General features: G+C 56.9%; 1 protein-coding gene across 4 annotated transcripts in view; it reads left to right on the forward strand.

The window, feature by feature from the left end:
• The first annotated feature begins 9,721 nt into the window (after nucleotides 1-9,721).
• CCDC85C (coiled-coil domain containing 85C) overlaps nucleotides 9,722-26,108 on the forward strand; it is a 77,424-nt gene continuing 61,037 nt past the window's right edge. For all 4 annotated transcript variants that reach the window (XM_055304108.1, XM_055304109.1, XM_055304110.1 and 1 more), the window contains exon 1: nucleotides 9,722-10,613. In XM_055304108.1, coding sequence (XP_055160083.1) covers nucleotides 9,800-10,613 — 814 coding nt within the window. In that variant the 5' untranslated portion in view covers nucleotides 9,722-9,799. The remainder of the gene's footprint in view (nucleotides 10,614-26,108) is intronic.

A 26,108-nucleotide genomic window follows, 5' to 3' on the forward strand; every position in this document is an offset into this window, starting at 1 on the left:
TTTACACCTGCACCCTCCTCCCAGGGCACACAGGCTGGTTTGAGGACATCCAGTGCCCCCGAGCTGTGGGAATGTTTCTGTAGGGTCTCCAGCACGTTCCCCCTGGCTGAGAGCCCCTGGACCAGGAGGGCCGACTCTGTCTCTGAAATTCCTTGTGTGCTGCCTCTCCCTGGCTCTTGGGTAGGTTCTCCACCTGCCTTCACAGGAGGGTGCACCTGCCATGGGAGAGACCCACCATGGACCCCCATATACATGCCTGAACCTCAGCTTCTGTTGATCAGATGGACATGATGACTCCTGCCTGCCTAGCAGGCTTGCCAGGAGGACAGGAGGAGAGAACGGGCCAGAGAGTGCTTTGTGAGCTGGGCAGGCCTGGGGTCACATGGGGCTGGGCTGGGGCCCTCCGGCAGGGCAGGCGAGGCCCTGTGGCCTGGGGGCTGCTGAGGAGGGTCAGTTCTGGGGGCTTCCATCAGGGAGCACTCCTGCCGCTCGCTCCCCCTCTCTTGTTTCACATGCCACTGCCCCACAGTATGTTTTTTTTTTTTTTTTAAATTTTTTTTTTATTTATGATAGTCACAGAGAGAGAGAGAGAGGCAGAGACACAGGCAGAGGGAGAAGCAGGCTCCATGCACCGGGAGCCCGACGTGGGATTCGATCCCGGGTCTCCAGAATCGCGCCCTGGGCCAAAGGCAGGCGCCAAACCGCTGCGCCACCCAGGGATCCCCCACAGTATGTTTTTATGATTATTTAGGTAAATTATGTTTATACTGTAAACAAAATAATGCATGCACTTAGGTTAAAAAATAAATCGAATAACACCAAAATGTTCAGAAGGAAATGAAACGTCTCCCTAGCCTTTCCTCTCTCTCTCTTTTTAAAAAATTTCCTTAAAAAAAAAAAAAAGGGATTTATTTCAGAGAGAGAGAGAGTGAGCAGGGACAGGGGTGGAGGGAGAGGGAGAGAGAGAATTCTAAGAAAGCTCCACCCCCAGCACAGAGCCTGACCCGGCATGGGGTGTGGGTTGGAGACTCAATCCCACAACCCTGAGATCAGACCTGAGCTGTAACCAAGAGTCCAACACTCAAATGGCACCCGGGTGCCCCCCGCATCTTCTTTCTTTCTCCCGGGAACAACAATTTCCACGTGCACTTGTTCCTTCTGGGTTTGGCCTCCACATTTCTCAATAAGATGCTTCTGTTGCTGCTTCTTGATTTTTCAATTCTAGACACTTCTGACGCCTTCTGGTCAGGACACATGAGGCTTAGCTCTCTTCAGCCTCATCCTCCTCCCCTCCCTCGCATCCCCTGGAGGGCTCTATCCACTTCTTCCTTAACCACGGTCAAGGGTTTTATTGGGATTATGTAAATGTTTCTCTGGGAAAGTCACCAAGTGGTCAATGACAGTTTCTTTTCTTTCTTTCTTTTTTTTTTTTAAAGATTGTATTTGGGAGAGAGTGAGAGTGAGAGAGAGAGAGAGAAAGAAAGAGGGAAAGAAAACAAGCAGGGAGAGTGGCAGGCAGAGAGGGAGAAGCAGACTCCCCACCGAGCAAGGAGCCCAGAGTTGTGATGCTGGGCTTGATCCCAGGACCTGTGGATCATGACCCAAGCCAAAGGCAGCCGCTCAACCGATTGAACCACCCAGGCGCCCAACAGTTCCTTTTCTTATGGTTTTGTTTGTGCCCTAGAGTTAATGCATTAAAAAAACAAAAACAAAAACAAAAAAACCTTGCAAGATATTTAAATGTGTCTTCTTAATTTTTCTAGCCGATCCAGCCTGCTCCTAGAGACAGTGGTGTCAAACGCTTAGGCATGTGGCTATCTTATCTAGACTTCGCCAGGGGCTCTTCCAGGCAGAGTGCTCCTTTCTCTGCTCTGGGACCTCTGAGAGTGGGGGGCCGGCCTTGAGCGGGATCCTCCCTCCTGGAGAAGAAGCTAAGATAGTTTCCAGGGTCTGTTCTCAGGGCCTAGGAGGGCACGTGCTCCAAAAGCTTCCTGGAAAGGGCACAGGAGTTAATTTTTTTTTTTTTTTTGCGACCTTGCATTTCTGAAAAAGTTTATATTCCAGTCTCATACTTGGCTGATTCTCTCCATGGGCATAAAATCCAGGCAGGAAATCCTTTTCCCTCAGACTTTTAAGGCAACTGATTGCTCTGGGGCTTTCTAGTTTTCAGGGTTTCTAATGAGAAGTCCAATGCCGGGCTCTTTAAATATTTTATTAATTTAAAAACATATGCACAGAGTTTCAAAAATCAAATAAAATTATAAGGCTTTAAAGGAAAAAAAAAACCCAAATAACCTAGTCCCCTGCCTCATGTTTCCACCCCTGATTTGTGCTTTCCAGAGCCAGCTAGGTTCTTCTGTGACTTATCTGCATATTTGCTAACAACACACACTGTTCTTCAATGGCTCTCCAGTAGAGGCGTTATCGCGGCCTTTCTTTTAGGGACCAGGAAGGTTTAGTCAATGTGTGCACTTGCCGTCCCCTTCCCTGTCTTCCCAGGATGGCTATATCACAGTTTTTGGTTAATCAATATTAACTAGGGGGATCCCTGGGTGGCTCAGCGGTTTAGCACCTGCCTTTGGCCCAGGTTGTGATCCTGGGGTCCCGGGATCGAGTCCCACATCGGGCTCCCGGCATGGAGCCTGCTTCTCCCTCCTCCTGTGTCTCTGCCTCTCTCTCTCTCTCTCTCTCTCTCCCTATGTCTATCATAAATAAATAAATAAATAAATAAATAAATAAATAAATAAAATCTTTTAAAAAATCAATATTAACTATATAATATACTACGTGTATAAACATTATGGCCAATGGAACCACCATATGTCCTATGACTGCATTTCCTTGCTTGCAGGACTTTTGGGTTTCCCTGGGGATTCATAATTGCCTCCTCGTTTGACTTGCTTGATTTTCTTTTGTGCTTATCACTAATACAACCACCAAACTCTGACTGAGCTCTATTATTCCTCATAGGACAACCAAGCCTCCGGTGGGGGATCCATGATTTCCGCTCCCTTGCTTGACCTGACCACCTCCTCCTGGAGTCCTCCCCCTGTCCTACTCTGCACTGATTGCTCCTGGCTCCCATGCTCTCACCCTCTAGCTTTTCTTTTGCACCATCGCTTTGGGATTCCTCGTTTCCTGAATTTCATGTCTTCAAATTTTCTTATTTCTTGGTTTCATCCCTAATTTTAGAGAAAGGTTGTCTGGGAAATTTGGCCTTTTCTTTTTTTTTTTTTTCCTTTTCTTTTTAAATATGAAAATGTCTTACCCTACCCTTACACTTGATGGCTTAGGTACGGAAGTATTTTCCTTCAGAACCTTGAAGGATCGCACCATGGTATTCCAGCTCCTGGAGCTGTCTTGAGAATGTCAACGCTATGATTTCTGATCTTTTGTATGTGGCCTCCTCTCTCTGTGTCTCTCTGGATGCTTTTAGGATCTCCTCAATCTTTGTGTTCTGAGATTTTTTAAAAATATATTTTATTTATTTATTCATGAGAGACACACAGAGAGAAGCAGAGACACAGGCAGAGGGAGAAGCAGGCTCCCCACTGGGAGCCTGATGTGAGACTCAATCCCAGGATCCCTGGATCACATCCCTGAGCCAAAGGCAGATGCTCAACAACTGAGCCACCCAGGCTTCCTTGTGTTCTGAAATTTTATAAGGATTGCCCAGTATGGACCTTTTTTTTTCCCCAATGCTCTGCTGGCTGGATGGTGAGTTAGCACTGCCTCTTTGGAAAGCCATTTGGAGGGACGCCAGGGTGGTTCAGGGGTTGAGCGACTGCCTTTGGCTTAGGGCATGATCCTAGAGTTCCGGGATCGAGTCCCACATTGGGCTCCCCGCATGGAGCCTGCTTCTCTCTCTGCCTATGTTTCTGCCTCTCTCTTTCTGTGTCTCATGAATAAATAAGTAAAATCTTTAAAAAAAAAAAAAGGGGGAAAGTAAGCCGTTTGGCATCATCCAGTCAAACGGAAGCCATGTGTGCTGTAGGACCAGCCATTCTGTGTTTTGGTATAGACCCAGACAAAGTTCAAGCTCGTGTGTATCAGGACACATGTACTGGATTGTCTGTGGCAGGGTTGCTGGTTATAGGAAAAAAAAAAAACCTAGAAACAAATGTGCTTCAAGAGAAAAGTAAAAGTGACATATTCATGCAACGGATATTAGAAGAGATCCTCAACTGTGGGTGATTTTGCCCCCAGGAGCCATTTGGCAAGGTCTGGAGATACTTTTGGCTTTCACAGCTAGGGGTGGGGGTGCTACTTCCATCCAATGGATAGAGGCCAGGGATGCTGGTAAACGTCTTATGATGCACAAGACAGCATTTCTCTGCCCCCACAACAAAGACATAAGGTCCAAGAAGTCAACGTTGCGGTGGGTGAGAAAGCTTGCTACCCAGCCAAGCAAGTGAGCCAACTACAGCTTCCGTGTATCAGGGAAGTAACGAGGGAGAAGCATATTGCCAAAGAACACAGGAAGCATGATACAGTTTAAATCACGTTCAAAGGCATGAATATCAAGCAGTCTATTATAAGGGGAAAATACAGTACGCTGATGGCTTGGGAGTAATTAATGCAACATTCGGAATCATGGGGTCAGGTGGGCTGGGGCATGTGACCAGGAGGGGCCCCGGGAGGCCTTCAAAAGTGGCAGTGACTTCCTAGGCTGGGCAGAGGCTGCCAGGCTCCTGCTGCGTCCCTGTTGGTTGTAATATAAAACAGTTCCTTTTTTTTTTTTTTTAACCTTTCTCTTTTAAGAATTTATTTTTTTAATTTTTAATTTTTTAAAAGATTTTATTATTTATTTTTAAAGATTTTATTTATTTATTCACACACACACACACACACACACACACAGAGACAGGTAGAGAGAGAAGCAGGCTCCATGCAGGGAGCCCGACATGGGACTCAATCCCAGGTTTCCAGGATCAGGCCCTGGGCTGGAGGCAGTGCTAAACTGCTGAGCCACCTGGGCTGCCCTAACGAGTTTATTTTTAAGTAATCTTTACACCTAATGTGGGGCTCCAATTCACAACCCCCAAGATCAAGAGTCACACCGACTGAGCCAGTGAGGTGCCCCTAAAATAGTTCCTAATAATAGTGTTTTTAGGAGCACCTGGGTAGCTCAGTAGGTTAAGTGTCTGCCTTTGGCTCAGGTCATGATCCCTGGGCTCCCTGCTCAGCGGGGAGTCTGCTTCTCCCTCTCCCCCCTGCTCATGCTGTCTTTCAAATAAGTAAAACAAAATAAAATAATAACGTTTTTAAGTGTGAGAGGTGAGGTGAGAGGTAGTCCTGCAAAGAGCTCCCCTGACTCACTTTCCCTTGTGGTGGAGTCTCTTACCTGCCTTGCTCCTCATGGCAATGGTGGGGAGGATTGTCAGGAGCTGAAGGGGGAGGAGGGAATTTCAGTGGCTCTAGCTGGGGAGGGAGGGGTTCCGCGATACCTCCCAATCGGTCCCTAATCAGACCTTCCACCCTGGGGACCAGTGGGGATCAATCTGCCCTGGCCTCTGGTTGCCTGGTTTTGCAGCCTCCCAGCTGCAGCTGGCCCTCTCCGATCTGTGCCTCCCTGCACACCTGTCACACGCTCTCTATCAAACAGAAGATTGGCCAGGTCTCCACTCTAGGCCTTCTGTACCTCCCACGGCCCACAGGTGAATCTGTGCAATGGGTACAAGGTCCTTATCAGAAGACGGTGCTGGTTCAGAGGATGGGAAGAATGTGCAGGGAGGGGAGGCATAGCTTCCCTTTCCAGGGCTTTGCAAGAGCTCTGCTAGGTGCTTGACACTGGCTTCCCCTGTGGGGAAGGGCATGGATGAGAAAACTGTGGCTCAGAGGGGGTCGAGGAGTGGTCTGAGGTCACCGGGACAGGTGTAGTTCCCTCCACTTGGACATTCCCAACGCTCTCCTCCCACCTCCAAAATCTGACAAACTCCTACTCACTCTTCAGGATTCAATCCAGGAGGGGCACCTGGGTGGCTCAGTCAGTAAAGCATTTGACTCTTGGTCTCAGGGTTGTGAGTTTGAATTCCATGTTGGCAGTAGAGACTACTTAGAGTCAAAAAGGATGCTCCCTTGATATGTTCAACTCACCTTTTTTGGGGTATTCACCACAATGCATCTACGTGGATTTTATAAATATGCCCATGCATAAGATTACACATATATATGCTCTTATGTATACACACTTGCCTACCTAATTAAATGTTTGTGTGTTCAGTAAACCAATGAACAAAAGTGACCTTGGTCAAGTCTTTTCCCTTCTGGGGCTCAACGGCCTCATCTTCAAAATGAGGGGCTCAGATTCAATGGATCATGTGCTGAAGGGTCATGTATTCACTCAGCAAACATCACCTGGTGTCTGCTCTGGGTCCTGTGCTCCTTCCCAGCAGGGGGACAGGCTGCTTACCTCCAGTGTGGTCTCATTATCAGTTCCCAAGTTCTGTGTTTTAACACGGTCTATTATGTGTATACTGGCTCTCACTCCACCTGGCTCTCAGAAACATCTGTGTGGCTTTAAATGGACACACACTGGGAGGGAGATTCTGAAGAAAGAAAAAATTGGAGAGTGGGCAGTGCATCTTTATTATTTAAAAGACCCCCAACTACTTTTACTGGGCATCTAGAGAATTACTGGGTTAGAGAACCTTGATTTGGTTTTCCTGGTTTAAAAATTTTTTTTTTCTCTTTTTAAAGATTTTATTTATTTATTTGAGAGAGAGGGAGACAGCACGCGCAAGAGGGGCGGGGAAGGAATGGGACAAGCAGACTCGCTGCTGAGCAGGAAGCAGGATATGGGGCTCGAGGATCACCACCCAAAATGAAGGCAGATGCTCAACCAACTGAGCCACCCAGGCTTTTACTATTTCCATGACAAAGCTGAGCTTGTCATGACCACGAAGAAGCTAGAAACCAAGACACATGGCATTTATGAGCTCATGGCTTGCGGTACAAGGTCTGTTGGACTGTGAGTGTGCTAGGGAGCTTGGCACTGTTTGCTGGACCCTGAGGGACATCGGCCCTTAGGGAGGGGGCTCTGGCTGGCCCAACCCTCTTGCTTTAGGACCCTGTCTTAGTTTGGCCCTCTCTACCTCCTGCCATCCTATTTCGTTCTGCTCCAGCCTGTGCAGCCATGGCGAGGGGAGCAGAGTCTCCCTCAGGCCACCTGGTGGCCTCATCTAAAGCGCCCTGTCTTTGCTGCCCCAGGGAGGAAGTTAGGAACGCTTCCTTGGGTCCTGGCTGGGGGACTCTTGGTCCTACAGTCTGTAGATGCTGCAAACAAACCCTATCTAGATGTAGGCTTCATTTTTTTCTTGGAAGGTTTGGCTGAAGCTGCCGGCCCTGGAGACGTGCAGGCCACAGGAACCACCTGGGGCCACGCACCAGTGGGAAGGGCATTCCCATGAGTACAGCGTTACCCACCTCCACAACTTCTCTAGTGGGTTCATGAATCCTCCGCTCACCTCTTCCAGGAGCTCTCTGCTCGGGCTTCCTTTGGGGGATACCTCCAGGGAGCTGTTTGATCTGGCTTGGGGGGGGGAGTGGCTTGCCGCCTCCCCAAATGTAAGCTGAAACCCTCTCCAAACCCGGATTTTGCACGGGATTGGGCCTGTGGAGAGAACAGTGGCTCACCTGGGCCAAGTTCTGGGAACCCTGAGGTCCTCTAGGGCTTCACCCTCAAAAACTAAGCTCCTCCGGCTCATCCTCTCCCCACCACCCCCTCCTGAACATCCACCTGGAGAGAGGGGCAGATGGGTGGGGAACGAGGTACTGAATCTAGACCTCTCTGTGCACCTACCCCACCCCTTCCCCACAAGCGGGCTACAGGGAGCCTCTTAAAAGGCAAATCAGGTCATGTTGCTTGGTGCTAACCCCCTACTGCTTTCCCAGCTGCCTTAGAATCAAGCTTGATCCGGCCGCTCTGACCTCATCCCTCACCCCTTCCCCGGCCCATCCCAGCCCCGCCGGCCTCCTTTGAATAGGCCGCTAACAGGCCAACCCTGGGGCCTCAGGACGAGCTATTTCTTCCACCTGGAGTGCCCCTCCCCCCCTCATCTTTGTCCTTTCGGCTCAGGTCTCAGAGCTTAGATGCACCTCCCCAGAGGTCCTCCTTGACCACGGGATCTAATGTAACTGATTATCACTTTCCGTGGCAGCAGCTTGTCTTAATCCCCTACACGGCACTTCTTAGAGCCTCGTGGTGCTCTGTTACCCGCCCTCTCCTCCTCCCTACAGAGTACAACGCGGCCCCAGGGGGTAGTGACCTCCGCGGGCGCGCCCTGCCGTGCCCCCCGGTGGCCTGGAGCCGGGCTGGTGTAGAGAAGGTGCCGGGGACGCGGTCGTCCAGCGAGGGGTTGAGCGACTGCAAATGGGGACCTCAGCGGCTGCGCGGGCGCGCGCTCCAGGCCGTGGCGGCTCGCAGTCGAGCGCGCGGGTTTTATCTGGTTGCGGGGCCCGGGGGAGGGACCCCCCCCCCCGGACCAGCTCGCGGCAGGCGCGCCCTAAACGCGCTTCGGGGCCGCGAGCTCGGCGAGACCGACTCACAGGCTGGGGCAACACCCCGGGTGCCCGGCGAGGCTGCAGGTGGGGAGGGGCTTCTGGGGCCGGCCCGGCGCCCCCCGACCCTGGCGTCAAGGCCCCAGCGGGAAGCCCTCCTCCCTCCTCTCCGGGGTCTCCGCCTCGGGGACCCCCGCCTCTGCCCCGAAGCCCGCGGGGGCGGGGGCGGGGGCCGGGGGAGGGGGAGGGGCAGCCCCCCGAGCCCTCCCCCCTGGGGCACGGGACCGGGTCCACACCGTGCTCGGACACCCTCCGGCGCGCGGAGCCGCAGCCCCTCCGCAGGCTCCGGCGGGGGGCGCGCGTGGAGTCGGGGGCACGGAAGGGGACAAAGAGCCGCCCTGCCTCCGGGGAGGGCGACCCCCGAGTCACGGTCCCATTGTTCGCCGTATCTCGGGCTGCGCGGGACTCCGGAGCCCCCGGGAGGGAGAGGCCGGGCAGCCCCGGGCTCCGGGGTGTCTGTTTACCTGGGGCGGGGGGCGCGGGCGCGGGAGGGGGAGGGGGAGGGGGCTCGGCGTGCGTTTACGCGCGTCCCCTTTAAGGCAAGCCCGGCCCTACCTTTCCCACCGCCCCCCTCCCCCGCAGCCGTACCTGCATTTTAAAAGCGCCCTGTAGCCCGGGGATTGGCCGAGGCCGCGTCCTCGGGCGCAGAAACTTGAGCCGCCGCGAGGGGGGGTGGGGGCCGGGCGGCTGGGCCGTACCACCGGCCGGCGGCCCCCGCGGGCGCCCCGCCCCCCCACACACCCCCGGGGCCGCCCAATCGGAGGGCCGGGGGGGCGGGCCCGCGGCTGGAGCGCGCCTCTGGCGGGGCGCCGGGCGGGCGAGCGCACCGCGCGGGGGGCGTCGGGGGCGGCCGCGCCTCTGCCCGCGCCTCTGCCCGCCCCTCGCCCCCGGAGGCGGCGCCGGCCGCGGCGCCCCGCCCCCTCCCCGCCCGGAGTGGGCGGGGCGGCCGGGGCTCCGGGAGCTGGGCCGGGGGCGGGCCTCCGCCTGCTTCGCCCGAGCCCGGAGAGCGCCCGGCACGGCGGCCGCCGACGCAGCAGCGGCCCCAGCTCGCCGAGCCCCGCGCCCCGCGCCCCGCGCTTCGCCGGCCGCCCGGGAGGAGGCGGCGCGGGGCGGCCCGCACGCAACCCCGGCCGCCCCCTGCCCGCGAGCGGACCGGCCCAGCGCCGCCGGGTTGCGGGGAGCGCCGGCCGGGCGAGGGTGCGGGCGCGGGCGCGGGCGATGCCGCGGTGACGGCCCCGCCATGGCGAAGCCCCCGGCGGCGGCGGCGGCGGCGGCGGCGGCGGCGGCGGCGTCGGAGGAGCTGAGCCAGGTGCCGGACGAGGAGCTGCTGCGCTGGAGCAAGGAGGAGCTGGCGCGGCGGCTGCGGCGCGCGGAGGGCGAGAAGGTGGGCCTCATGCTGGAGCACGGCGGCCTGATGCGCGACGTGAACCGGCGGCTGCAGCAGCACCTGCTGGAGATCCGCGGCCTCAAGGACGTGAACCAGCGGCTGCAGGACGACAACCAGGAGCTGCGCGAGCTCTGCTGCTTCCTCGACGACGACCGGCAGAAGGGGCGCAAGCTGGCGCGCGAGTGGCAGCGCTTCGGGCGCCACGCGGCCGGCGCGGTGTGGCACGAGGTGGCCCGCTCGCAGCAGAAGCTGCGCGAGCTCGAGGCGCGCCAGGAGGCCCTGCTGCGCGAGAACCTGGAGCTCAAGGAGCTGGTGCTGATGCTGGACGAGGAGCGCGCGGCGCTGGCGGGGGGCGGGGGCGGCGCGGGCGGTGGCGGCGGCGGCGGCGGCGGCGCGGGCTCCCGCAGCTCCATCGACAGCCAGGCCAGCCTGAGCGGGCCCCTGGCCGGCGGCGCGGCGGGCGCGGGGGCCCGCGACGTGGGCGACGGCAGCAGCACGTCGAGCGCGGGCAGCGGAGGCAGCCCGGACCACCACCACCACGTCCCGCCCCCGCTGCTGCCCCCCGGGCCGCACAAGGCCCCCGACGGCAAGGCGGTCGCCACGCGCAGGTCCCTGGACGACCTGTCGGCGCCACCGCACCACCGGAGCATCCCCAACGGCCTGCACGGTAAGGACGGCGCGGGCGGCGCAGCGCGGCCCTCGGGAGAGGGGAAGCCCGAGTGGCCCGCCACGCAGGACCCTGCCCCTGCTCCAGCTGCTCCCCAGACTGCGGGATCCCGCGCCCAACCGCGCCGGGGTTGTGGGTGATGGTTTTCTGGGCAAGCGACGGGGGCGTGACCCTGCCCAGCTCCGAGTCCGCACCCGGGCTGGGAACCCACTGGACCCCAGAAAAGTTCCTCTGGCGAAGAATTACCAGTATTCGTGGGGGCGGCTGGGGACGCCTCATCCCAACCTGGAGATCGCTGTCCGGGAGCGGGAGGTTCACGGAGGGGTGGGGAGGTGGGGGTGGTGGGGGTGGTGGGGGTGGTGGGGGTGGGCAGGGGGAAGAAAGGCCCATTGCCTACAGGTGAATTTCCCCTCTTATTTGGAGCAACTACAGGCAACCCTAATCCTGAGCAGCGGCCACGTGTGTGGGGTTCTGGAGTCCACCTGGGCTTCCCTGCGCTGCCTGCGGGCTGAGAAGGAGCTGGCTGCGGGCGCCTGAGACTCCCAGGCAGCTGGGCCAGAGGACTAAGAGCCTTTCTGGTTTGCTCTCAGGCCTGAACTTCTCAGGGTGGACAGACCTTTCCCAACCGGGGCTCTAAGACTTTCCAGAAGGGGATAGGTGCTTGGAAAGGATCCTGGCTTTTCTCCTCTGCCTGCCTCAGTTTCCTTATCTGTAGAGCGGAGTTGATCCTCGCCTTGTGGATTAGAGGGTGGAGATAAAGGCTCCCAAGGGGTTTGTAAGCTGTTGGTCGCCTTACAGGAAGTGCCAGGGTGGGTAGGTGGCCTGGGTGTGGGCGGAGGACCTTTGGCCCCAGGGGAGCTGGGCTCCTGTCTTCCACGCCCATGTGACCGATGGGCCTCCAGCTTGGGTCCGGGGAGCCGAGCAGCCGCTGCTGTTCCCAGCGCTCGGGTCCGTGGCTCTCCCTGCCACGCGTGCCTCTCCCTGCCACGCGTGCCTCTCCCTACCTCCCTGTTCTTCCACATTTTTGGTGGCTTGGCTCCCAGTTCTGGTGGCACTTGCTGCTGCCTGAACTATTTGCCTGAAGGTGGAGATTAAACAGCACTTTCTGGTTCTTCTTTAAAGGGTTTCCTGGTTTGGAGAAAATGTGTCTGGGCTTTAAATGACTGCTCTTCCCCAGAGTGACGCCTGAGCAGAGGAGGGACGCCCTCCCTTTGGTTTGGTGGCCAAGTGGCCTCTGTGGGGTGTTGGAGTGGGAACCAGACCCATGGAGGTGGGTTGCTAGCACAGCACAATTTTTCCTTTATTTAGGGGCCCCAGCCTGAGTTCAGAGCAGGACTGGGTTGAGAGGGATATTTTGTTACTGATTAGCAATCTACCACTACCACTCGGGTTTCCCTTTGTAACTCTGTATCCATTCCCACCTCCCACCACAGGGGGCTGGAGGCCAGCGGGAGCAGCTCACAGTTAGGTGGCTTAATTAGTTGGGGTTTCTAGGGCCGGGGAGTCAGGAGCCCCAGTCCCAGCCTCTCTGGCCTTGCCGTCTTGGGGGCCTCAGGAGGAGCGGATTTCTGGGCCTCAGTTTCTCCCAAGTGCAAGGAGGGATTGCTCCAGTCTCGTGGCTGGGAAGTGTTTCTGGTTTTCGGCTGCGTCATCAGTGACACTTGGAGAGAGTGGCTGTCGCCACCGAGATGCCCTGGGTCACGGCCGCCGTATTTGTGGGGAAGTCCTCTCATGCGTTGGACAAGGAGATTCGGCCCGTGTGGCCCAGTGTTCAGCGGCAGCTGTGGATGATGCCGGGACAGGGGACCAGGGGGTGGCTGGGACTTGAGGTGCAGAGTTTCCTGCAGAGAGTCTGTGCCCACCCCTCAGCCCCCCAAGTCCCACACTCACTTGGAACAGGCCTGCCACCCATCTCTTCATGGCCAAGCTTTGTGTTGGGCGAAAGACAACATAAGCATTACTATCACCGATTTCAGTAGCAGACAGCCTACAGCCTGGCGTTTGGTTTTGTCTCTTTGAGTCAGGCGTGGCCTTGAGATGCTCTCCCAGCAATGTGAATAGGATGCCGGGAAACAAGGAAAGGCCCTTCTCTTAAAAATGACTTTTCTGTAGGAGGACCTGTAGTTTTGGGTGGAGGGAGGAGGGAGCTGGCGGTGGGAAAGATAAAGAACCTCCAACCCAGTGGTGGAGAAAGTGGGGTCAGATGTCGGGCTCCTGCTTTCCACAGTTGGGCTCAGATCATCCTTACTGGAGCCCTGGAAGTAGTAGGATCCCCTTTTTCAGACAAGCAAGCAGAGTCTGGGGGAGGTTCTGAGCACTGGCTGGGAAAGCAGTGGAGACTGGAAGTGTCTCAGCTCCAGTTCCCTGGGTGGGGCTGCCAGCCGTGAGGCTGGGGGTGGGGGTGGGGTCCTCCAGGGTGGGGCTGTTGGGGGGGGGAGTACCTCTGTGGCTCAGGCTGACAGCTGGCTTGCATCTCTGGCCTCTGTCATTCTGCCCAATACTCTGAGCAGACACTGGTGACACCCTCTTCTGGATTCCTGACCCAGGTTTGCCCTAGTTCTCCCATTCTGGGAAGTATCACTTCCTTATCGGTGACCACTGAGCAGATGGTTGATAACCCTGTTACCCGGAGGGGTCACCCAGTCTCGCATTCGGATCTGCCTCCTGCTTTCCTCTGGGGCAGGTTACTTCTCTGAGCCACTCTCTGCAATTCTGCAAAGTGGAGGCAAAACCCAGAGTGCCCCCCTTAGCCAGGAAGGCCGAGGGAGGTCAGCGTCTGCACACAGCACGTCTCAGTAGTTGTCGGAATCCCTGTCATGCTTGTTTCTCCCTAGGCTCCTTGTGAAAAAAAGCAAGAGGGACCCCTTTGGGGGCTTGCCAGACAGACTTTGGTGTTGTCTTCAAAACTCTGCTGTTTAGACAGCTCGCCTGAATGTTTGCGACCACGGCACCGGCACCTGCTGACGAGCCCTGTAGCCCTCTCGGAAGCCTCGGGGTGTTCCTGCAGCCCTGCTGGGTGCCCTGGAAAGGCCCCGGGGCTCCGGTGGGAGGTGGCCCATCTGTATTCCAGGCAGTCCTGGGCGGGGCTGGGCCTGGCCGCCCAGAATGCATATGCAAACCCCCCCCCCCCCTTTGCGTTGTGCTGATGGAAGACTGGACTAGAGCGCTCTTTGCTGTACTCCCACTGGGGCAAACTGAAGCAGGTGAACACCAAACTCTAGGAAGTCAGGTCCGCCCCCTTGAACCGAGGATTTTCTGACAAAAGCATTTTCAACAGTTTCTCTTCCGCCCCTCCCCCACCTTTCACCCCCCCTCCCCCCAAGCTCCTGTGTAAGCATCCTGTCCTCTGTCCTCCCCCCATCTCCCCAGCCCGATCCCCTTTAGCTCACCTAGAGAAACCAGGACCTCCAGCAAGCCTTTGTAGGGACCCTGTTTACTTTTAAAAGTTTGGATTAAAATTTTGGGCTTCTCAATATGAGATGGGTTTGTTTTCCTGCTTGTATTTTTGTTGGTTTAAAGGGAGGATGGAGTGAGGGTGGTCTGGACCTTTAAAAAAAAAAAAAAAAAAGAACGGTGGGGAGACAGCATGCTGGCCCTGAATAGGTCTTTTATTAGGGGCCTCCAGGCTCAGCGCCTCCTGGGCAGGATCACTAATAAGACGGCTTTTCCTAAACCCAGGCAGGCCTGGGAGCAAAGGTCAGGGAAGACAATGGTGTGGTTTAGATAAGCTTTTCCCCCTCCCTCCCCAACCTGACCCTGACCTTCCATCCAGGACCTTGGGGTGTTGCCCTTCCCCACCCCCCCACCCCCTTCCAACGGGGGCCATCCACAAGAGGAAGACTGGCCCTGAGAGGCTCACTGGCCGGTAAGCCTGGGGAGGGCATCCCCAGCACTTCACAGTTTACCACAAAGAGCTTCCCAGTCCCCATTCCATTCTGCTCAGAGCTCGCACTTGGTGCCATATTGTGGATGGGGAAACAGGGTTGCTCTGGGTCCTGTGGGGCTGCTTGGGGGACTGGGATCGGTGTTGGATCCCCTGTGTCAGAGTCTGGGCCTGTCACCCCCTGCCTGCTGCCCCACTGGGCCCAGATAGTCTGGATGTGTCGGGCTCAGAAAGACTCCCATGGGGCCCCCACAGCAATGGAAGGTCCCCCAAAGCTTGGTCCTCGGCAGGGCCCTGGTGACCTGTATGCGGATGACGTGAGATGGTGAGGCAGTGGGGGAGGGTTGAGCTCCAGAGGCTGGCCCTGTGTAGCAAAGGTATGGCACCTCTTCTGGGGAAGCGGGGCCCTGTGCCTCGTTCCTGCTCTCCTGTGTTCCTGCATTTGGCAACATGGCTCACCCATAAAGTGGGGAACGTGGGCTTGGGGCAGGTTTCTGTTTGCAGGGAGTCCTTCCTTGTGTTTTCATGCCCTCAGTTCTGCCCCAGGCCAGCTTCCCTCTGCCGTGGTGATCCTACCCGACCCCTCACCGTGGCCGGGCCTCTGAGCTCCTGGGTCACAACTTGGTTTGTAACATTGTCCCCAGAGCAGCATGATTAGCAAGGAAATCCTCTGCTGCTCATAATCTCTGCTTTCCACCCATGGGGATTTTCCACCCCATGCTTGTTGATGTCGTCATCGTAAAGAATTGGAAGCCTGGGACCTTAGGTGAGTTCCAGGAACTTTGTAGGCCTTTTTTTTTCTCTTCTGCAAAGTGGGAGACTATTAGCCTTTGGGTTGAGGGAAGTAAGGGTCTCCCACACGCCAGTCCTCCTCCCAGCTGGAGCGCTTGGTGTCGGGTATGCTTAGGAGCAGTGCAGCCTGCTGGATAGGGCTCTGGCTCCGGGTCAGAGAGACCCCGGGTGAAGCTGAGCTTGCTGCCTGCTGTGTGAGCCTGGCAGCTACTGAACCTGTAAGCCTCAGTTTCTGCTCTTGTCCTGAGGATAACGACACCCTGGTCCTAGAACAGGGCCTCTGAGGTTAGGCTTGGTGACCCTTCTCTGTCACCTGGATCCCTGCAGATTTGCCTCTTCGGGGTGGGGCTGGGGGCTCCCCTGCCACATGCTTGCCAGGGTGGCCTTGTGCCTGCTCTGTGTCTGAGCCACCTGAGCTCTTGCCTAGTTGAACGGAAGGGAACAGCATTTCAGCGGGAATGAGGCAATAGAAGGCCTGCAAGTGGGTCTGACCACCGCTGCCGAGGGCCCAGGGCCTGCAGGGTGTTCTTATGACGTGCAGGGAGCTGGGGTGGCACTGGGTGGCACAGGTAGGCACCTCCTCCTGTGAACAGAAAGAACTGGAATGTTGAGCCCAGAGAAGAAAAGCCTTGGGGCCAGGGAGCTGCTGTGAGGCAGGGAGCAGTGTTGGCTCAGAGGGTTTGTGCTGGGTCCAACCCCTGGAGGCGGAGCTCCCCGGGTTGCAGGGATTCACATTCAGTGGCCTCGGAGGAGAGTGGTCCAGGAGGACCGCGGCGCCTCTGGAGGTGGACAGCTCCCCAGTAGGGGAGGTGTGTGAGCACCAGCCTGGGGAGCTGGTGAAGGGCTTTCCTGAACCCCCCGCGGTGGGACACCCCAGACAGCTCTGGGAAGGTGGTGGTGTGAGTGGAGGACAGAAGAGTCTGGAGGTAGCGGGGTGGGGCTGGGTTGTTGAGAGAGTTGGCCCTTCAAGCAGGAAGGGCGGCATCAGCACAGTTTATGGAGCGGTTTCTCCGGCTGAGTTCTCGGTGCTGCGCACACAGTGATTCATAATGCAGCCTGGCTTGGGAGTGGCAGTTCGGGAGCATTAGTCCGGTGGCTGTCGTGGTGTAGGCTGGCCTGGGGGACAGTAGGGGAGGAAACAGAGCGTCCCCAGGTGGCCCCAGGAGAGAACCTTCTCTGCAGGTCCTCAGACCAGGCCGGCTGGCTCCGGATCCCTGCCCCCAGCCCCTGGCTACCTCCCAGTGACTTTTGACCTCAGGGGTCAGGCAGTCCTGTGGTGTTTGGGGGCTTGCGCTCTCCACCTGCAGCCTCATTCCATATCCGCTCAAAGAACGGTCACACCTGCTGCCACTCTCTGCCCTCTGCCCCTCCCCCCACATCCTGGGTGACCTGGATCCCTGCAGGGATGACTCTGGGATTTCCGAGCCAGGGAGTAGGCAGTTCCATCTCCCTCGAGCAGGATGACTGAGGCGATCTCCGTGGTGTCCCCAAAGGAACAGGCTTGTCTGCTAAAGGGACGTGCTGCTCCTTTGATGATGAAAAGTCAGGAGTGGTCCCCCCCAGCAAGCACCTAGAGCTTGTAACTGTCACCCATTCCCTTGCCCTCACAGGCTGGCAGGGGCAGGTGGTTCTTGGGCAAGTTTGGAGCTGGACCACCCAGTGGTGGATGCTTGCTCTTGAACAAGTCACTGTAATGGTCTCCAGCTCTCCAGGGAGCAGGGCAGAAAGCTTAGGAGCCTTATTGATTCGCCTGTAAATGTTCTTGGGCTCACCCTGTGTATGATGTCTACACAGAGGTGTATTCATTAAGTGGGGAGCAGGGGAAAGGGAGGGGGGTGTTGCTATGTGAAGGTTCGTAAGAGGGCCACTAACAGATAACTCTGGATATCGTAGGGAAAGCCCATCAGAAAAGCTGGAACTGCCTACAGCCTGAGGAAAAGCCCAACCCTGGGGGGCCTTGGGGGGATGGGGTGCAGGTGCAATGGGAGGGGCTTCACAGATCCCTGCCCAGGCATGTCCATGACCCAACCCTGGTCCGGCGTTCCCCGATCTCTCACCACCCCACTGAACCAGATGTGCCGGGCAAATGCCTGCTCGTGCCTGGGCTCCAGCTGTTCCTTCCGCCGTGCCTGGCCTCTTCCCTGGTCTATGTTGCCTGTAGGAACCTGCTGCACCCTTGAGGCTCGTCTCAGCTCCTGATTTTAGCCATCCCCCCGCCCCCCCAGCAGAGCTCCTAGCACCCTGAAGAGGTTGAAAGCCAAAGCAGGACACTCGTGGGAGTAACAGGGGCATGATGAATAATCATACCAGGCAGAGAGGGCCACCTGGGCACATGTGCCCAGGAAGCTTCCAGGGTCTAGTAGACTGGAGCTGCTGGCCCCACCCCCACCCCTACATGACCTGGTGTGACTTGCCTCACCACTCTGAGCCTTTTCCTCAGCACAGCTGGGATCCCAGTGGGGTCCAGCAGGGCTCTTCCCTGCTCTGGGAGCGAGGAAGCTCCTAGCATCATGCCAGCCACATTTAGTGAAACTCAAAAGACATTTTTGGAACCCCTCTGTGCCGAGGCTATGAGTCAGGAGGACCAGGGCCCTGGCCACACAAGCTCGGAGATAGATGATGGACCCAGGGCCCCCTGCAGGGCGGCCAGGGAGGGCTCCAGCTCCCGAGTGGCCAAGGGGCGGGTCCCCTTCCCTTCTAGTTCTCCAAGTGCCTTTAGGACTCCGGGCAGTTTGCTCAGGGGTTTCCTGCTTTCCCAGGCACGGCATTTCCTCCACCCTGAGATACCATCAGTCACAGATGCCCTGTGTACTTAACAACAGCTTCTGTGGGGAGGGGAAGACCCAACAGTAAACGCACACATGGATTCTAAGAAGCACCCCTCATTGTAACAAAAGGGAAGATGCTCATCTTTGAGTTCAGGAAATAACAAATGGCAAAGGGCAAAGGCCTCTGGTTGATGGGGAAGCCAGAAGGAAAGGGAAACAGGCCCTGGTTTACTCCCTGGGGCCCCCAGGTTATCTGCTGGCTCTCCCCTGGCCCAGTCAGCCGACATGCTCCCCACATCTGGGGGTTTGGGGACCCAGTGTGCCTCCGGTGCTGTTCTGTGCATCGGATGACACAGGTAGAAACAGTGGCTTCAGCCCACTCCTGCGACCCCACTGTGTGCAAGTGTGTTCCTCTCTCTGGACCCTCATGTTCTCGTTTGTAAGATGGGGGGCTTGGGTGGGCTGTGCCTAGGGTCCCAGAGATCCTAGCCTTCTCTGGCCCCTTGACTCAGAGTTTCTACGAGGCTTGAGTCACAAGGAAAGTGCCTCCCGCCCTGCCCTCCTGGCTCTTCGGTCATCCGTTTGTATTTGTGGTTTGGGGTCTTGCCGGGTGCCTGGTCCTTAGCTTGGGGCAGGTCTCCCTGTTGAGCTTCTGGGGTGATGGAGGTGACCTGTCCAGCACTGGCTGGGGCTCCTGGCTGTCCAGCCTGTCCTCGTGAAGGGCCGATGGAATTACCTACCTCTGCCATCTGATCTCTTGTAGGACTAGGTAATGGGTTTGGTGCTAGGAGAGTATGTAGGGTTCCAGTGCCCTGGTGTGGGGTCTGCCTGGGACAAAGCTGCCTGTCTTGGACTTGAGGTTCTTCTGTTTGCTGTCCTGTCCCTCTCTGGTCCATAACCTTCTCAGGGCAGTCTTCCTGGCATTGAGTAGGTGCTGGGGGTGCATCAGAGAGAGGAATGGGGGAGGGGAGAGGGCATTGCACGAGGTGCTTGCTCCTTGTTGCTTTAAACCCGACAGTGGTCAACCCACTGAGGCCACCTGCCCCCCTAGCCTTTTTTTTTTTTTTAATTTTTATTTATTTTATGATAGTCACACAGAGAGAGAGAGAAAGAGGCAGAGACATAGGCAGAGGGAGAAGCAGGCTCCATGCACCGGGAGCCCGATGTGGGATTCGATCCGGGGTCTCCAGAATCGCGCCCTGGGCCAAAGGCATGCGCCAAACCGCTGCACCACCCAGGATCCCTTTTTTTTTTTCTTAAGATTTTATTTATTTATTCATGAGGGATAGAGGCAGAGAGAGAAGCAGGTTCCCTGCGGGAAGCTTGATCCCAGGAACCAGGGATCACGACCTGAGCCAAAGGCTCAACTGCTGAGCCCCCCAGGCGCCCCTCCCAACCCCTTTATCCCATTTGCTCCATTTGGTGCCAAATGGCCTTCAGTTATTTTAGAAAAAAAACATATCAAGCCTCCCCACTGAGGGTGGGGGCTCGCCTAGTCCCCCTTGCCTGTTTCCCTTAACAATTACTAAAAGATACACACTTGCTTTTACCAGTGGTTCCTAACTGTGGCTGCATAGTAGGTAGAAGATCCCTGGGGTTCTGCTGGGCAGCCAGAGCCACCGTGGGAAGCTCAGGAGAAAAGCCACTGAGCCTGCTGTGGCCGCCCAAGCTTGATGGCCTGTCGGCAGGGGGGCCAGAGGTGGACTCCGCACCACGCTGGGGCACCACAGAGCCTGGCCAGCTTGGGGGGTGCAGGGTGGGGAGGTGGTGGTGGTGGTGGTGGTGTGAGCTCCTGTTAGCAGTAAGGGGCCTTTTTGTGTTTCTCCTTGTTAACCTTTGCTGCGTGGACGCCCAGCAGGGCTGCCTGGTGGGAGTGGAAAGCAGGCTTTAAATGTGCATGAGCATTTCCCCAGCACCCAGCCCCACCCTGGATCCCCCCTCACCCCGGGCTTGCTCCCCACGTCCACACCTTTGCAGCTGTACCACTGCCGGGCACTGGCTTCCCCGCCCCCATTGTGGGGTGCTGGCCTGCCCCAGACAGGGTGGCGGCCTCCTTAGGCTGTGTTCGAGGGGATAGATGCAGGCAAGGCCGGTGACACTGAGACGGCAGCTATACAGAAGAGTCGACCCATTTCCAAAAATAGCCCATCCACTGCCAGGGGAAGCGACTCTTTGTCTCCCCAAATCGGCCTTTCTGTCTCCGGGCTTGTAAGGCAATAAGGAGGCACGCTCTTGTCTTGGAATCAGAGGCTCCCCGGGCTCCGGCCCCCGCCCCCACAAGGGCCCGATTGTGTGCGGGCCCTGAATGTGCCCGCCTGTCCCCGAGCAGCGCGGCCCGGCTCCTCTGCCTAATGAGCCCGCTCGGGGAGTGGCCCTTTGTGGCGGTTCCGGCCACGCTGCTGTGCTGGGCTCTCAGCGGGCTCGTTTCCCGGCCGCCCTCCGAGCTGCTGGGACAATGGGAAGCTCCCGGCCCCGGCCTGCCCTTTCTTCCTTTTGCTGGGCTTTCCAGATTTTCGGGAAGGCACACGCACCACTTGTATACCTGGATGGAAGACGAAGCAGCGAGCTTCTCCGTGGCCTTCTGTCCTGGCTGCCCACCCCCCTCCTGCCCCAGCTCCTCCTGCGGGACCTCCCTGCACCATTGTCTCCTTCCTCTTGTGCTCCTTCCCCTGCAAACAGGCTCATGTTTCCTCATCCAGAGCAGTAAACAAAATCCTCTCCTTTCTGTTCTCCTGCCTCCCCATCCCCTGGCCCGCCTGCCTCCTACCCCCCCATTGCTTCTTGGTCCCAGGCGGCCCGGCCTGGGAAAGGTCCAGGGGCCTCTTCTTGTCCTGACCCCGGGGTGGTGGTTGATGCCCACTCTGGGCTTGTCTTCCAGAACAGGGCTGTGTGCTGGCTACATTGGTCTGCTCCAGCGGGAGCTGCCGGCTCTCTCTGACCCCTCCTGCCCTGGGCTAAGCCCCCAGTCTCTCACTCGCTGCTGCTGGAGCCCAGGCTTCTAGCGGCCTGCTGGTCACCATCCTGCCGACTCTGTTCCCTTCTTCTCACCTGTGTGTCCATAGCCTCTGCCTCCCTACTAGGCCACCCTACCTAGAGGTTTCCTGGCTCTAGCCTTGAGCCGTCCACTTGCCACACCAGGCTGCTTCAATGCCATTCAATTAAGATTAAGTCCCATAGAAAGTTTCAGTTTCTGAGTCACACTAGCCCTCTTGCACCTGTTGGCAATGCAGAAGAGGAATGTTTCTGTCATTCCAGAGAGTTCTATTGGGCAGGGCCAATCCAGGTAACTCCTTGAGGGGTCATGTGACTTTTACTCGTCCACGGAAGGCAGCTCTGGTGCCTGAGTTCAAGCCCTGTCTCCTCCCGCATGCTTCAGGCACACAGCAGGGCTGCTGCCCTCCCATAACCGCCCAAATCCCACTCTTCCTTTGAGGCTTCGGTCAGCCCTGGAGGTGGACAGTCATGGGATGTGTGGCCGGTTGTTCTTGTCCATTGGGAAGCCTCGAGCCAGGCCCCTGGCGGTTGCCCTGCAGCCACAGATGCTGCTTCTGCTGGTGGCCTCTTGGGTGGGTTCACATGTAATGGGCAGGAAACCCAAGCCCAGAGAGGCCACATGGCTCGAGGAGGCTCTAGAGGTCTCCCCTGCAGAGCCCAGCCACCAGCTCCTTATCCTCAAAATGAGGGCAAGAGGCCTGCAGTATCAAAAAACAAAGAAAATGGCTTTTAAAACAGTGGGGTGGGGCGGGGGGATGGACACAGGCCAACCAGTGCTCCTTCCTCTCCCTTCCCTCCCAGCGGGGAGTGTTCTAGAGACGCTGTATACCTGCCCTGGCCCAGTTGTTACCAAATTTGAGCGTGGCTCCCCTCCTGCTTTTTTTTTTTTTCTTAACTTTGTTGTTAAAGATTTTATTTATTTATTTATTTATTTATTTATTTATTTATTTATTTATTTATTTACAGAGAGCGTGAGAGCAGGGGGAGGGGCAGGGGGAGAGAGAATCGCAAGCAGACTCCCTGATTGAGCACTGAGCCCAAGGTGGGGCTCGATCTCAGGCCCCTGAGATCATGACCTGAGCTGAAATCCAGAGTCACCTGTGCACCCCGCCCTTCCTGCCTTTTGAACTGTTGATTCCCAGGGTTGTGACCGCGGCTGTGACAGGTGGCGGGCAGCCTCACCACCTCGACTCTTGGGTTTAAATGAGCTTCCTGTGTCCAGCTGTGGGCTGTTCCTGCTGGCAGTTCCTGATGGATGCGACCTTATGTGCCACACCCGGGGCTCTGGGGTTGGCCTGGGGCTCACTGTGCCTCCTCTTGAGCTTGCCACTGAGCCCACTAGTGTGTGTGTGTGTGTGTGTGTGTGTGTGTGTGTGTGTGTGTAAGGTGGGTGTGGTCAGGGTGTTTTCAGTGAGATCACAGCCGGATGGAGCTCTCTCCCCTGTCCCCTTTGAGGGCTTGGGAAGAGGGGCTGATGTTCTGGCTTCAAATGACCTTGGGGGCCTGGAGGGTCAGATGAGAGCCCCTGTTAAACCGTCTTCCTCTGGTAATGCAGACAGTGTTGATGGTGGTAGGAGATACGGTGGGTGGAAGATCCTTGCTGTCATCCCCTACACCCTACAGGATGGGGGGACCCCATTCTCCTGCTGCTCCCTTCCCTCACCCTGGGGGCGTTTCCAGGGAGCCTGCCCATCCTCAGTGTTTCAGCTGAGGAAGGGCAGAGGGCACCTCCCTGAGTGTGACCAGGATGCCCTGGGGATGCTCCCTGCCCTCCTACCACCCAGGTCTCCACCCCAAGGGTGGTCTGAGCCTGGCGCTGCTTTCATCTTGCCTTTCCCCCTGCAGAGTCCTTAATCCCTTTCTGCAGAGTTAAGACCTTGTTCCTGTGAATGCCAGCCTGGTTATGGGCAACGTGAGCCGCTCCCAAGTGTGTGGTGCTGACATGCTGTGGGAAATGCAGATGAAAAGACCCCTTGTGGGGTGCCTGGCCGGCTCAGTGGTTGAGCTTCGGTCTTCGGCTCAGGGCGTGATCCTGGAGTCCCAGGATCGAGTCCCACATCGGGCTCCCTGCATGGAGCCTGCTGCTCCCTCTGCCTGTGTCTCTGCCTCTCTCTCTGTGTCTCTCATGAATAAGTTTTTTTTTTTTTTTTTTTAATTTATTTATGATAGGCACACAGTGAGAGAGAGAGAGGCAGAGACACAGGCAGAGGGAGAAGCAGGCTCCATGCACCGGGAGCCCGACATGGGATTCGATCCCCGGGTCTCCAGGATCGCGCCCTGGGCCAAAGGCAGGCGCCAAACCGCTGCGCCACCCAGGGATCCCTCTCATGAATAAGTTTTAAAAAAATTTAAATGTTTTAAAAAAAAAGACCCCTTGTTTTTGGTACAACCCGAAGTCTGAGCACAGGGAAGGGCAGAGGGGGAGCAGCCCCTGTCCCAGCTCTGCCCTCCTGACCTCCAACTCTGGCATAAGCAGGAGCCCTGGAACCTCCCTGCCTGGGCCTTTATTTTAGGAGGGAGATGCCTGGGCCAGCTCAGCACCCCTTCTGGCCTCTCAGCACCCTCCCGCCTCTGCCTTTGGGGTCAGCTCTGCCCTCCCCTCTGTGCTGACCTGTCAGCAGGTTCATTCACCAGGTCCGTGGCAGGGTTCGTTCGGTAAACCCCTGGGCCCCCGAAATCACTGTGCTTGTGCATTTTTCCTGGGACCTGACCCCTAGCTTTTATCAGAGCTTGAGTGGTCCACAGGCTGGGAGAGACCCATAACCACAGCACCAGGGTTAGTGAGGTTCCTCCCTCTGAAGCCTTAAAAAAAAATAAAAATAGGTAAACTTAGTGCATGCTCATGGCCAGGAAAGTCCACGCAGGACACAGGGGCGTGGGGTGAGGTGTAAGGGTCTCCTTTCCTCAGCTGACCGGGCATCCTGGACACCCGGCGGTCTTGGTTGGTGCCGGTCGTCTGGCAGGTTTGGACGGCAAGCTCTGGGCCCACCCGGGGCCGCCCTCTGTCTGTAGAGGTCACACCACTTTTGTGCCTCCTCCCCGAAGTGGTTTGTATTTCTGTGATGGTTTTAGGATCATGCTCATGTTTTCATATAAACCTTGGCCTCCTGGATTTGTCTCTCCTTGCTGTTTCCTTTCTGCCTTTCTACCCATTTTTCCTGGAGCCTCAGTTTACTCATTTGTGCGATGAGGCAGTTGGACTGGGTCCTCAGAGATTCAGAGACCCTGGAAGGACTTGGTAAAGTTCTAGATGCCTGGGCTTGTCCCTGAGGCTGCTTCCTTCCCATGAGGCCAAACTAGTGCCACTTGGGTTGTGTGTGGGTTTTCCCCCCAATACTCCTGCTGCTCTGGGGCTTTCAGGACCCCTAGTGACTCCGTTTCTAACCTGAGGCTCTCTTTGTGCAAGCCCTTGCCTGGGTGGGGGAATGATCTGACCCAGAATCAGGAGCCGGCAGCCAGGAGGGATCATTTGCCACCCTCCCCCGGCCCCAGCCACCAAGGCTCCTCTTTCCCAGCCCGTCCCCTCCTAGGTCTCACGTGCAGTGTCCCTGAGGCTGCCGGGCACAGCAGCCATTGCCAGCAGGAGCAGAATAGAAATGGGAAAGTCGTCTAATTTTCTTCTTTTCAATTGCAACCTTGATCCCTCCTCCCTACTCCTACAGACCAGGCCTCTGGTGACTTTTGAATAGGTCTGCGGGCTCCCTTTTCTCTGGCTAAATATACATGCATTGGCGTCTTGTTTGCCTTAATGAAAATGGCAGGCTTGGGAGCATCCAAGGGAGGCCCAGGAGTGAGGAGGAGGTGATCTGGGCGCCAGACTGACCCAGCCAAGGACATTTGACTTTGAAAGGTGCTAATTTACTCGAGTGCTGGCTGGTGTATTTTGCATCCTGGGTACCAGCAGGGCGGGTTGGCTTTGCGGAGAGGGAGGAGTCCTGTATCCATCTGAGATGCCTTTCTCCCCAGCATCATCCCCATTTGCCCCACGGTGGCTCGGTGACTGTCAGCTGGAAGAAGCCAGAAGGAGGGCCTCTGTTGGAGAAGGCAGCTAGGAAGCCTGGGTGGGCTCAGGGTATATGGGGAGGCTTCAGGTGATCCGGGAGGGCTGAGGGGAGATGGAAGGGGTGCTGGAATGAGCTCGCTGGGTTCTCCCTGCAGAAGAGGAAGCTAAGGCTCTCCATGAATGTGATGTGGCTTCACTTATTTGTGTAGCAGACATTTCTGAGACAGCCTAAGGTGTGGGATTCCAGGCTGGAGCGACCACCTGTTCCCGTGTCCTGCACCTGGGAATGAGTTTTCGGGGGACGTGGGATCAGCCCACCGCGATGGCAGGGACATGAGGATGGGCAGGGAGAGCCTCAGGCCACACGGAGGGGCAGCTCTGGGGCAAGTGCACCTACTCCGCCAAGACCACCTCCCACAATGCAAGGTGCGCTCTGGCACCCAGGCCTCTGGGCCAGTGGCTGTCCACCATACCAGGTCCCTAACTGGTCCAGTTTGGCTGGGGAGACCCTCAAGGGAGTGGTGACAGGGAGTCTGATTTGTTGAGGCACTCAGAGGGGATGGGACGGGTCCTCCCTTCCTCCCTCTCTTCCCCCGTCCCCTCCCTGGCTCTACTTTGTCACCTCGTAAGCAGAGTTACAGACCTGGGTTACTTGGGTTAGGGACCCCTAAGGGCCACCTCACAGGGTGGAAATAAATCCAGGTGCACCATTCTAGATTTTTTCTTTCTAATAAATAAGGAAACTAACAGACAGTCTCCATCAAAGGTCTTGAATGAGACTTAGTTCTGACCATTAACATCATGCACTGAAGCCATTTTTGGTTATGATTTGTAGAGGTTGGGGGAAGAAGGTCTTGGAAGGGAGTGACCAACCATAGTGGGGGGTATCGAGGCTGAGGGAGTCCTGAGGTGCAGGCCTCTCCTAAAGCGAGTGAACACACCTGCTAACATGCCCCAGTGCCCTTTATGCCTGTCCCTAGATCGGATCCTTCTGATGCCCTGGGAGGAATGAGGCCCCCAGCAGGCCTGAGGTCTGTGGCTTCGTGTCTTTGGCA

The sequence above is a fragment of the Nyctereutes procyonoides genome, unplaced genomic scaffold (genome assembly GCF_905146905.1).
Source record: "Nyctereutes procyonoides isolate TBG_1078 unplaced genomic scaffold, NYPRO_anot_genome, whole genome shotgun sequence".
NCBI classification, from domain to species: domain Eukaryota; kingdom Metazoa; phylum Chordata; class Mammalia; order Carnivora; family Canidae; genus Nyctereutes; species Nyctereutes procyonoides.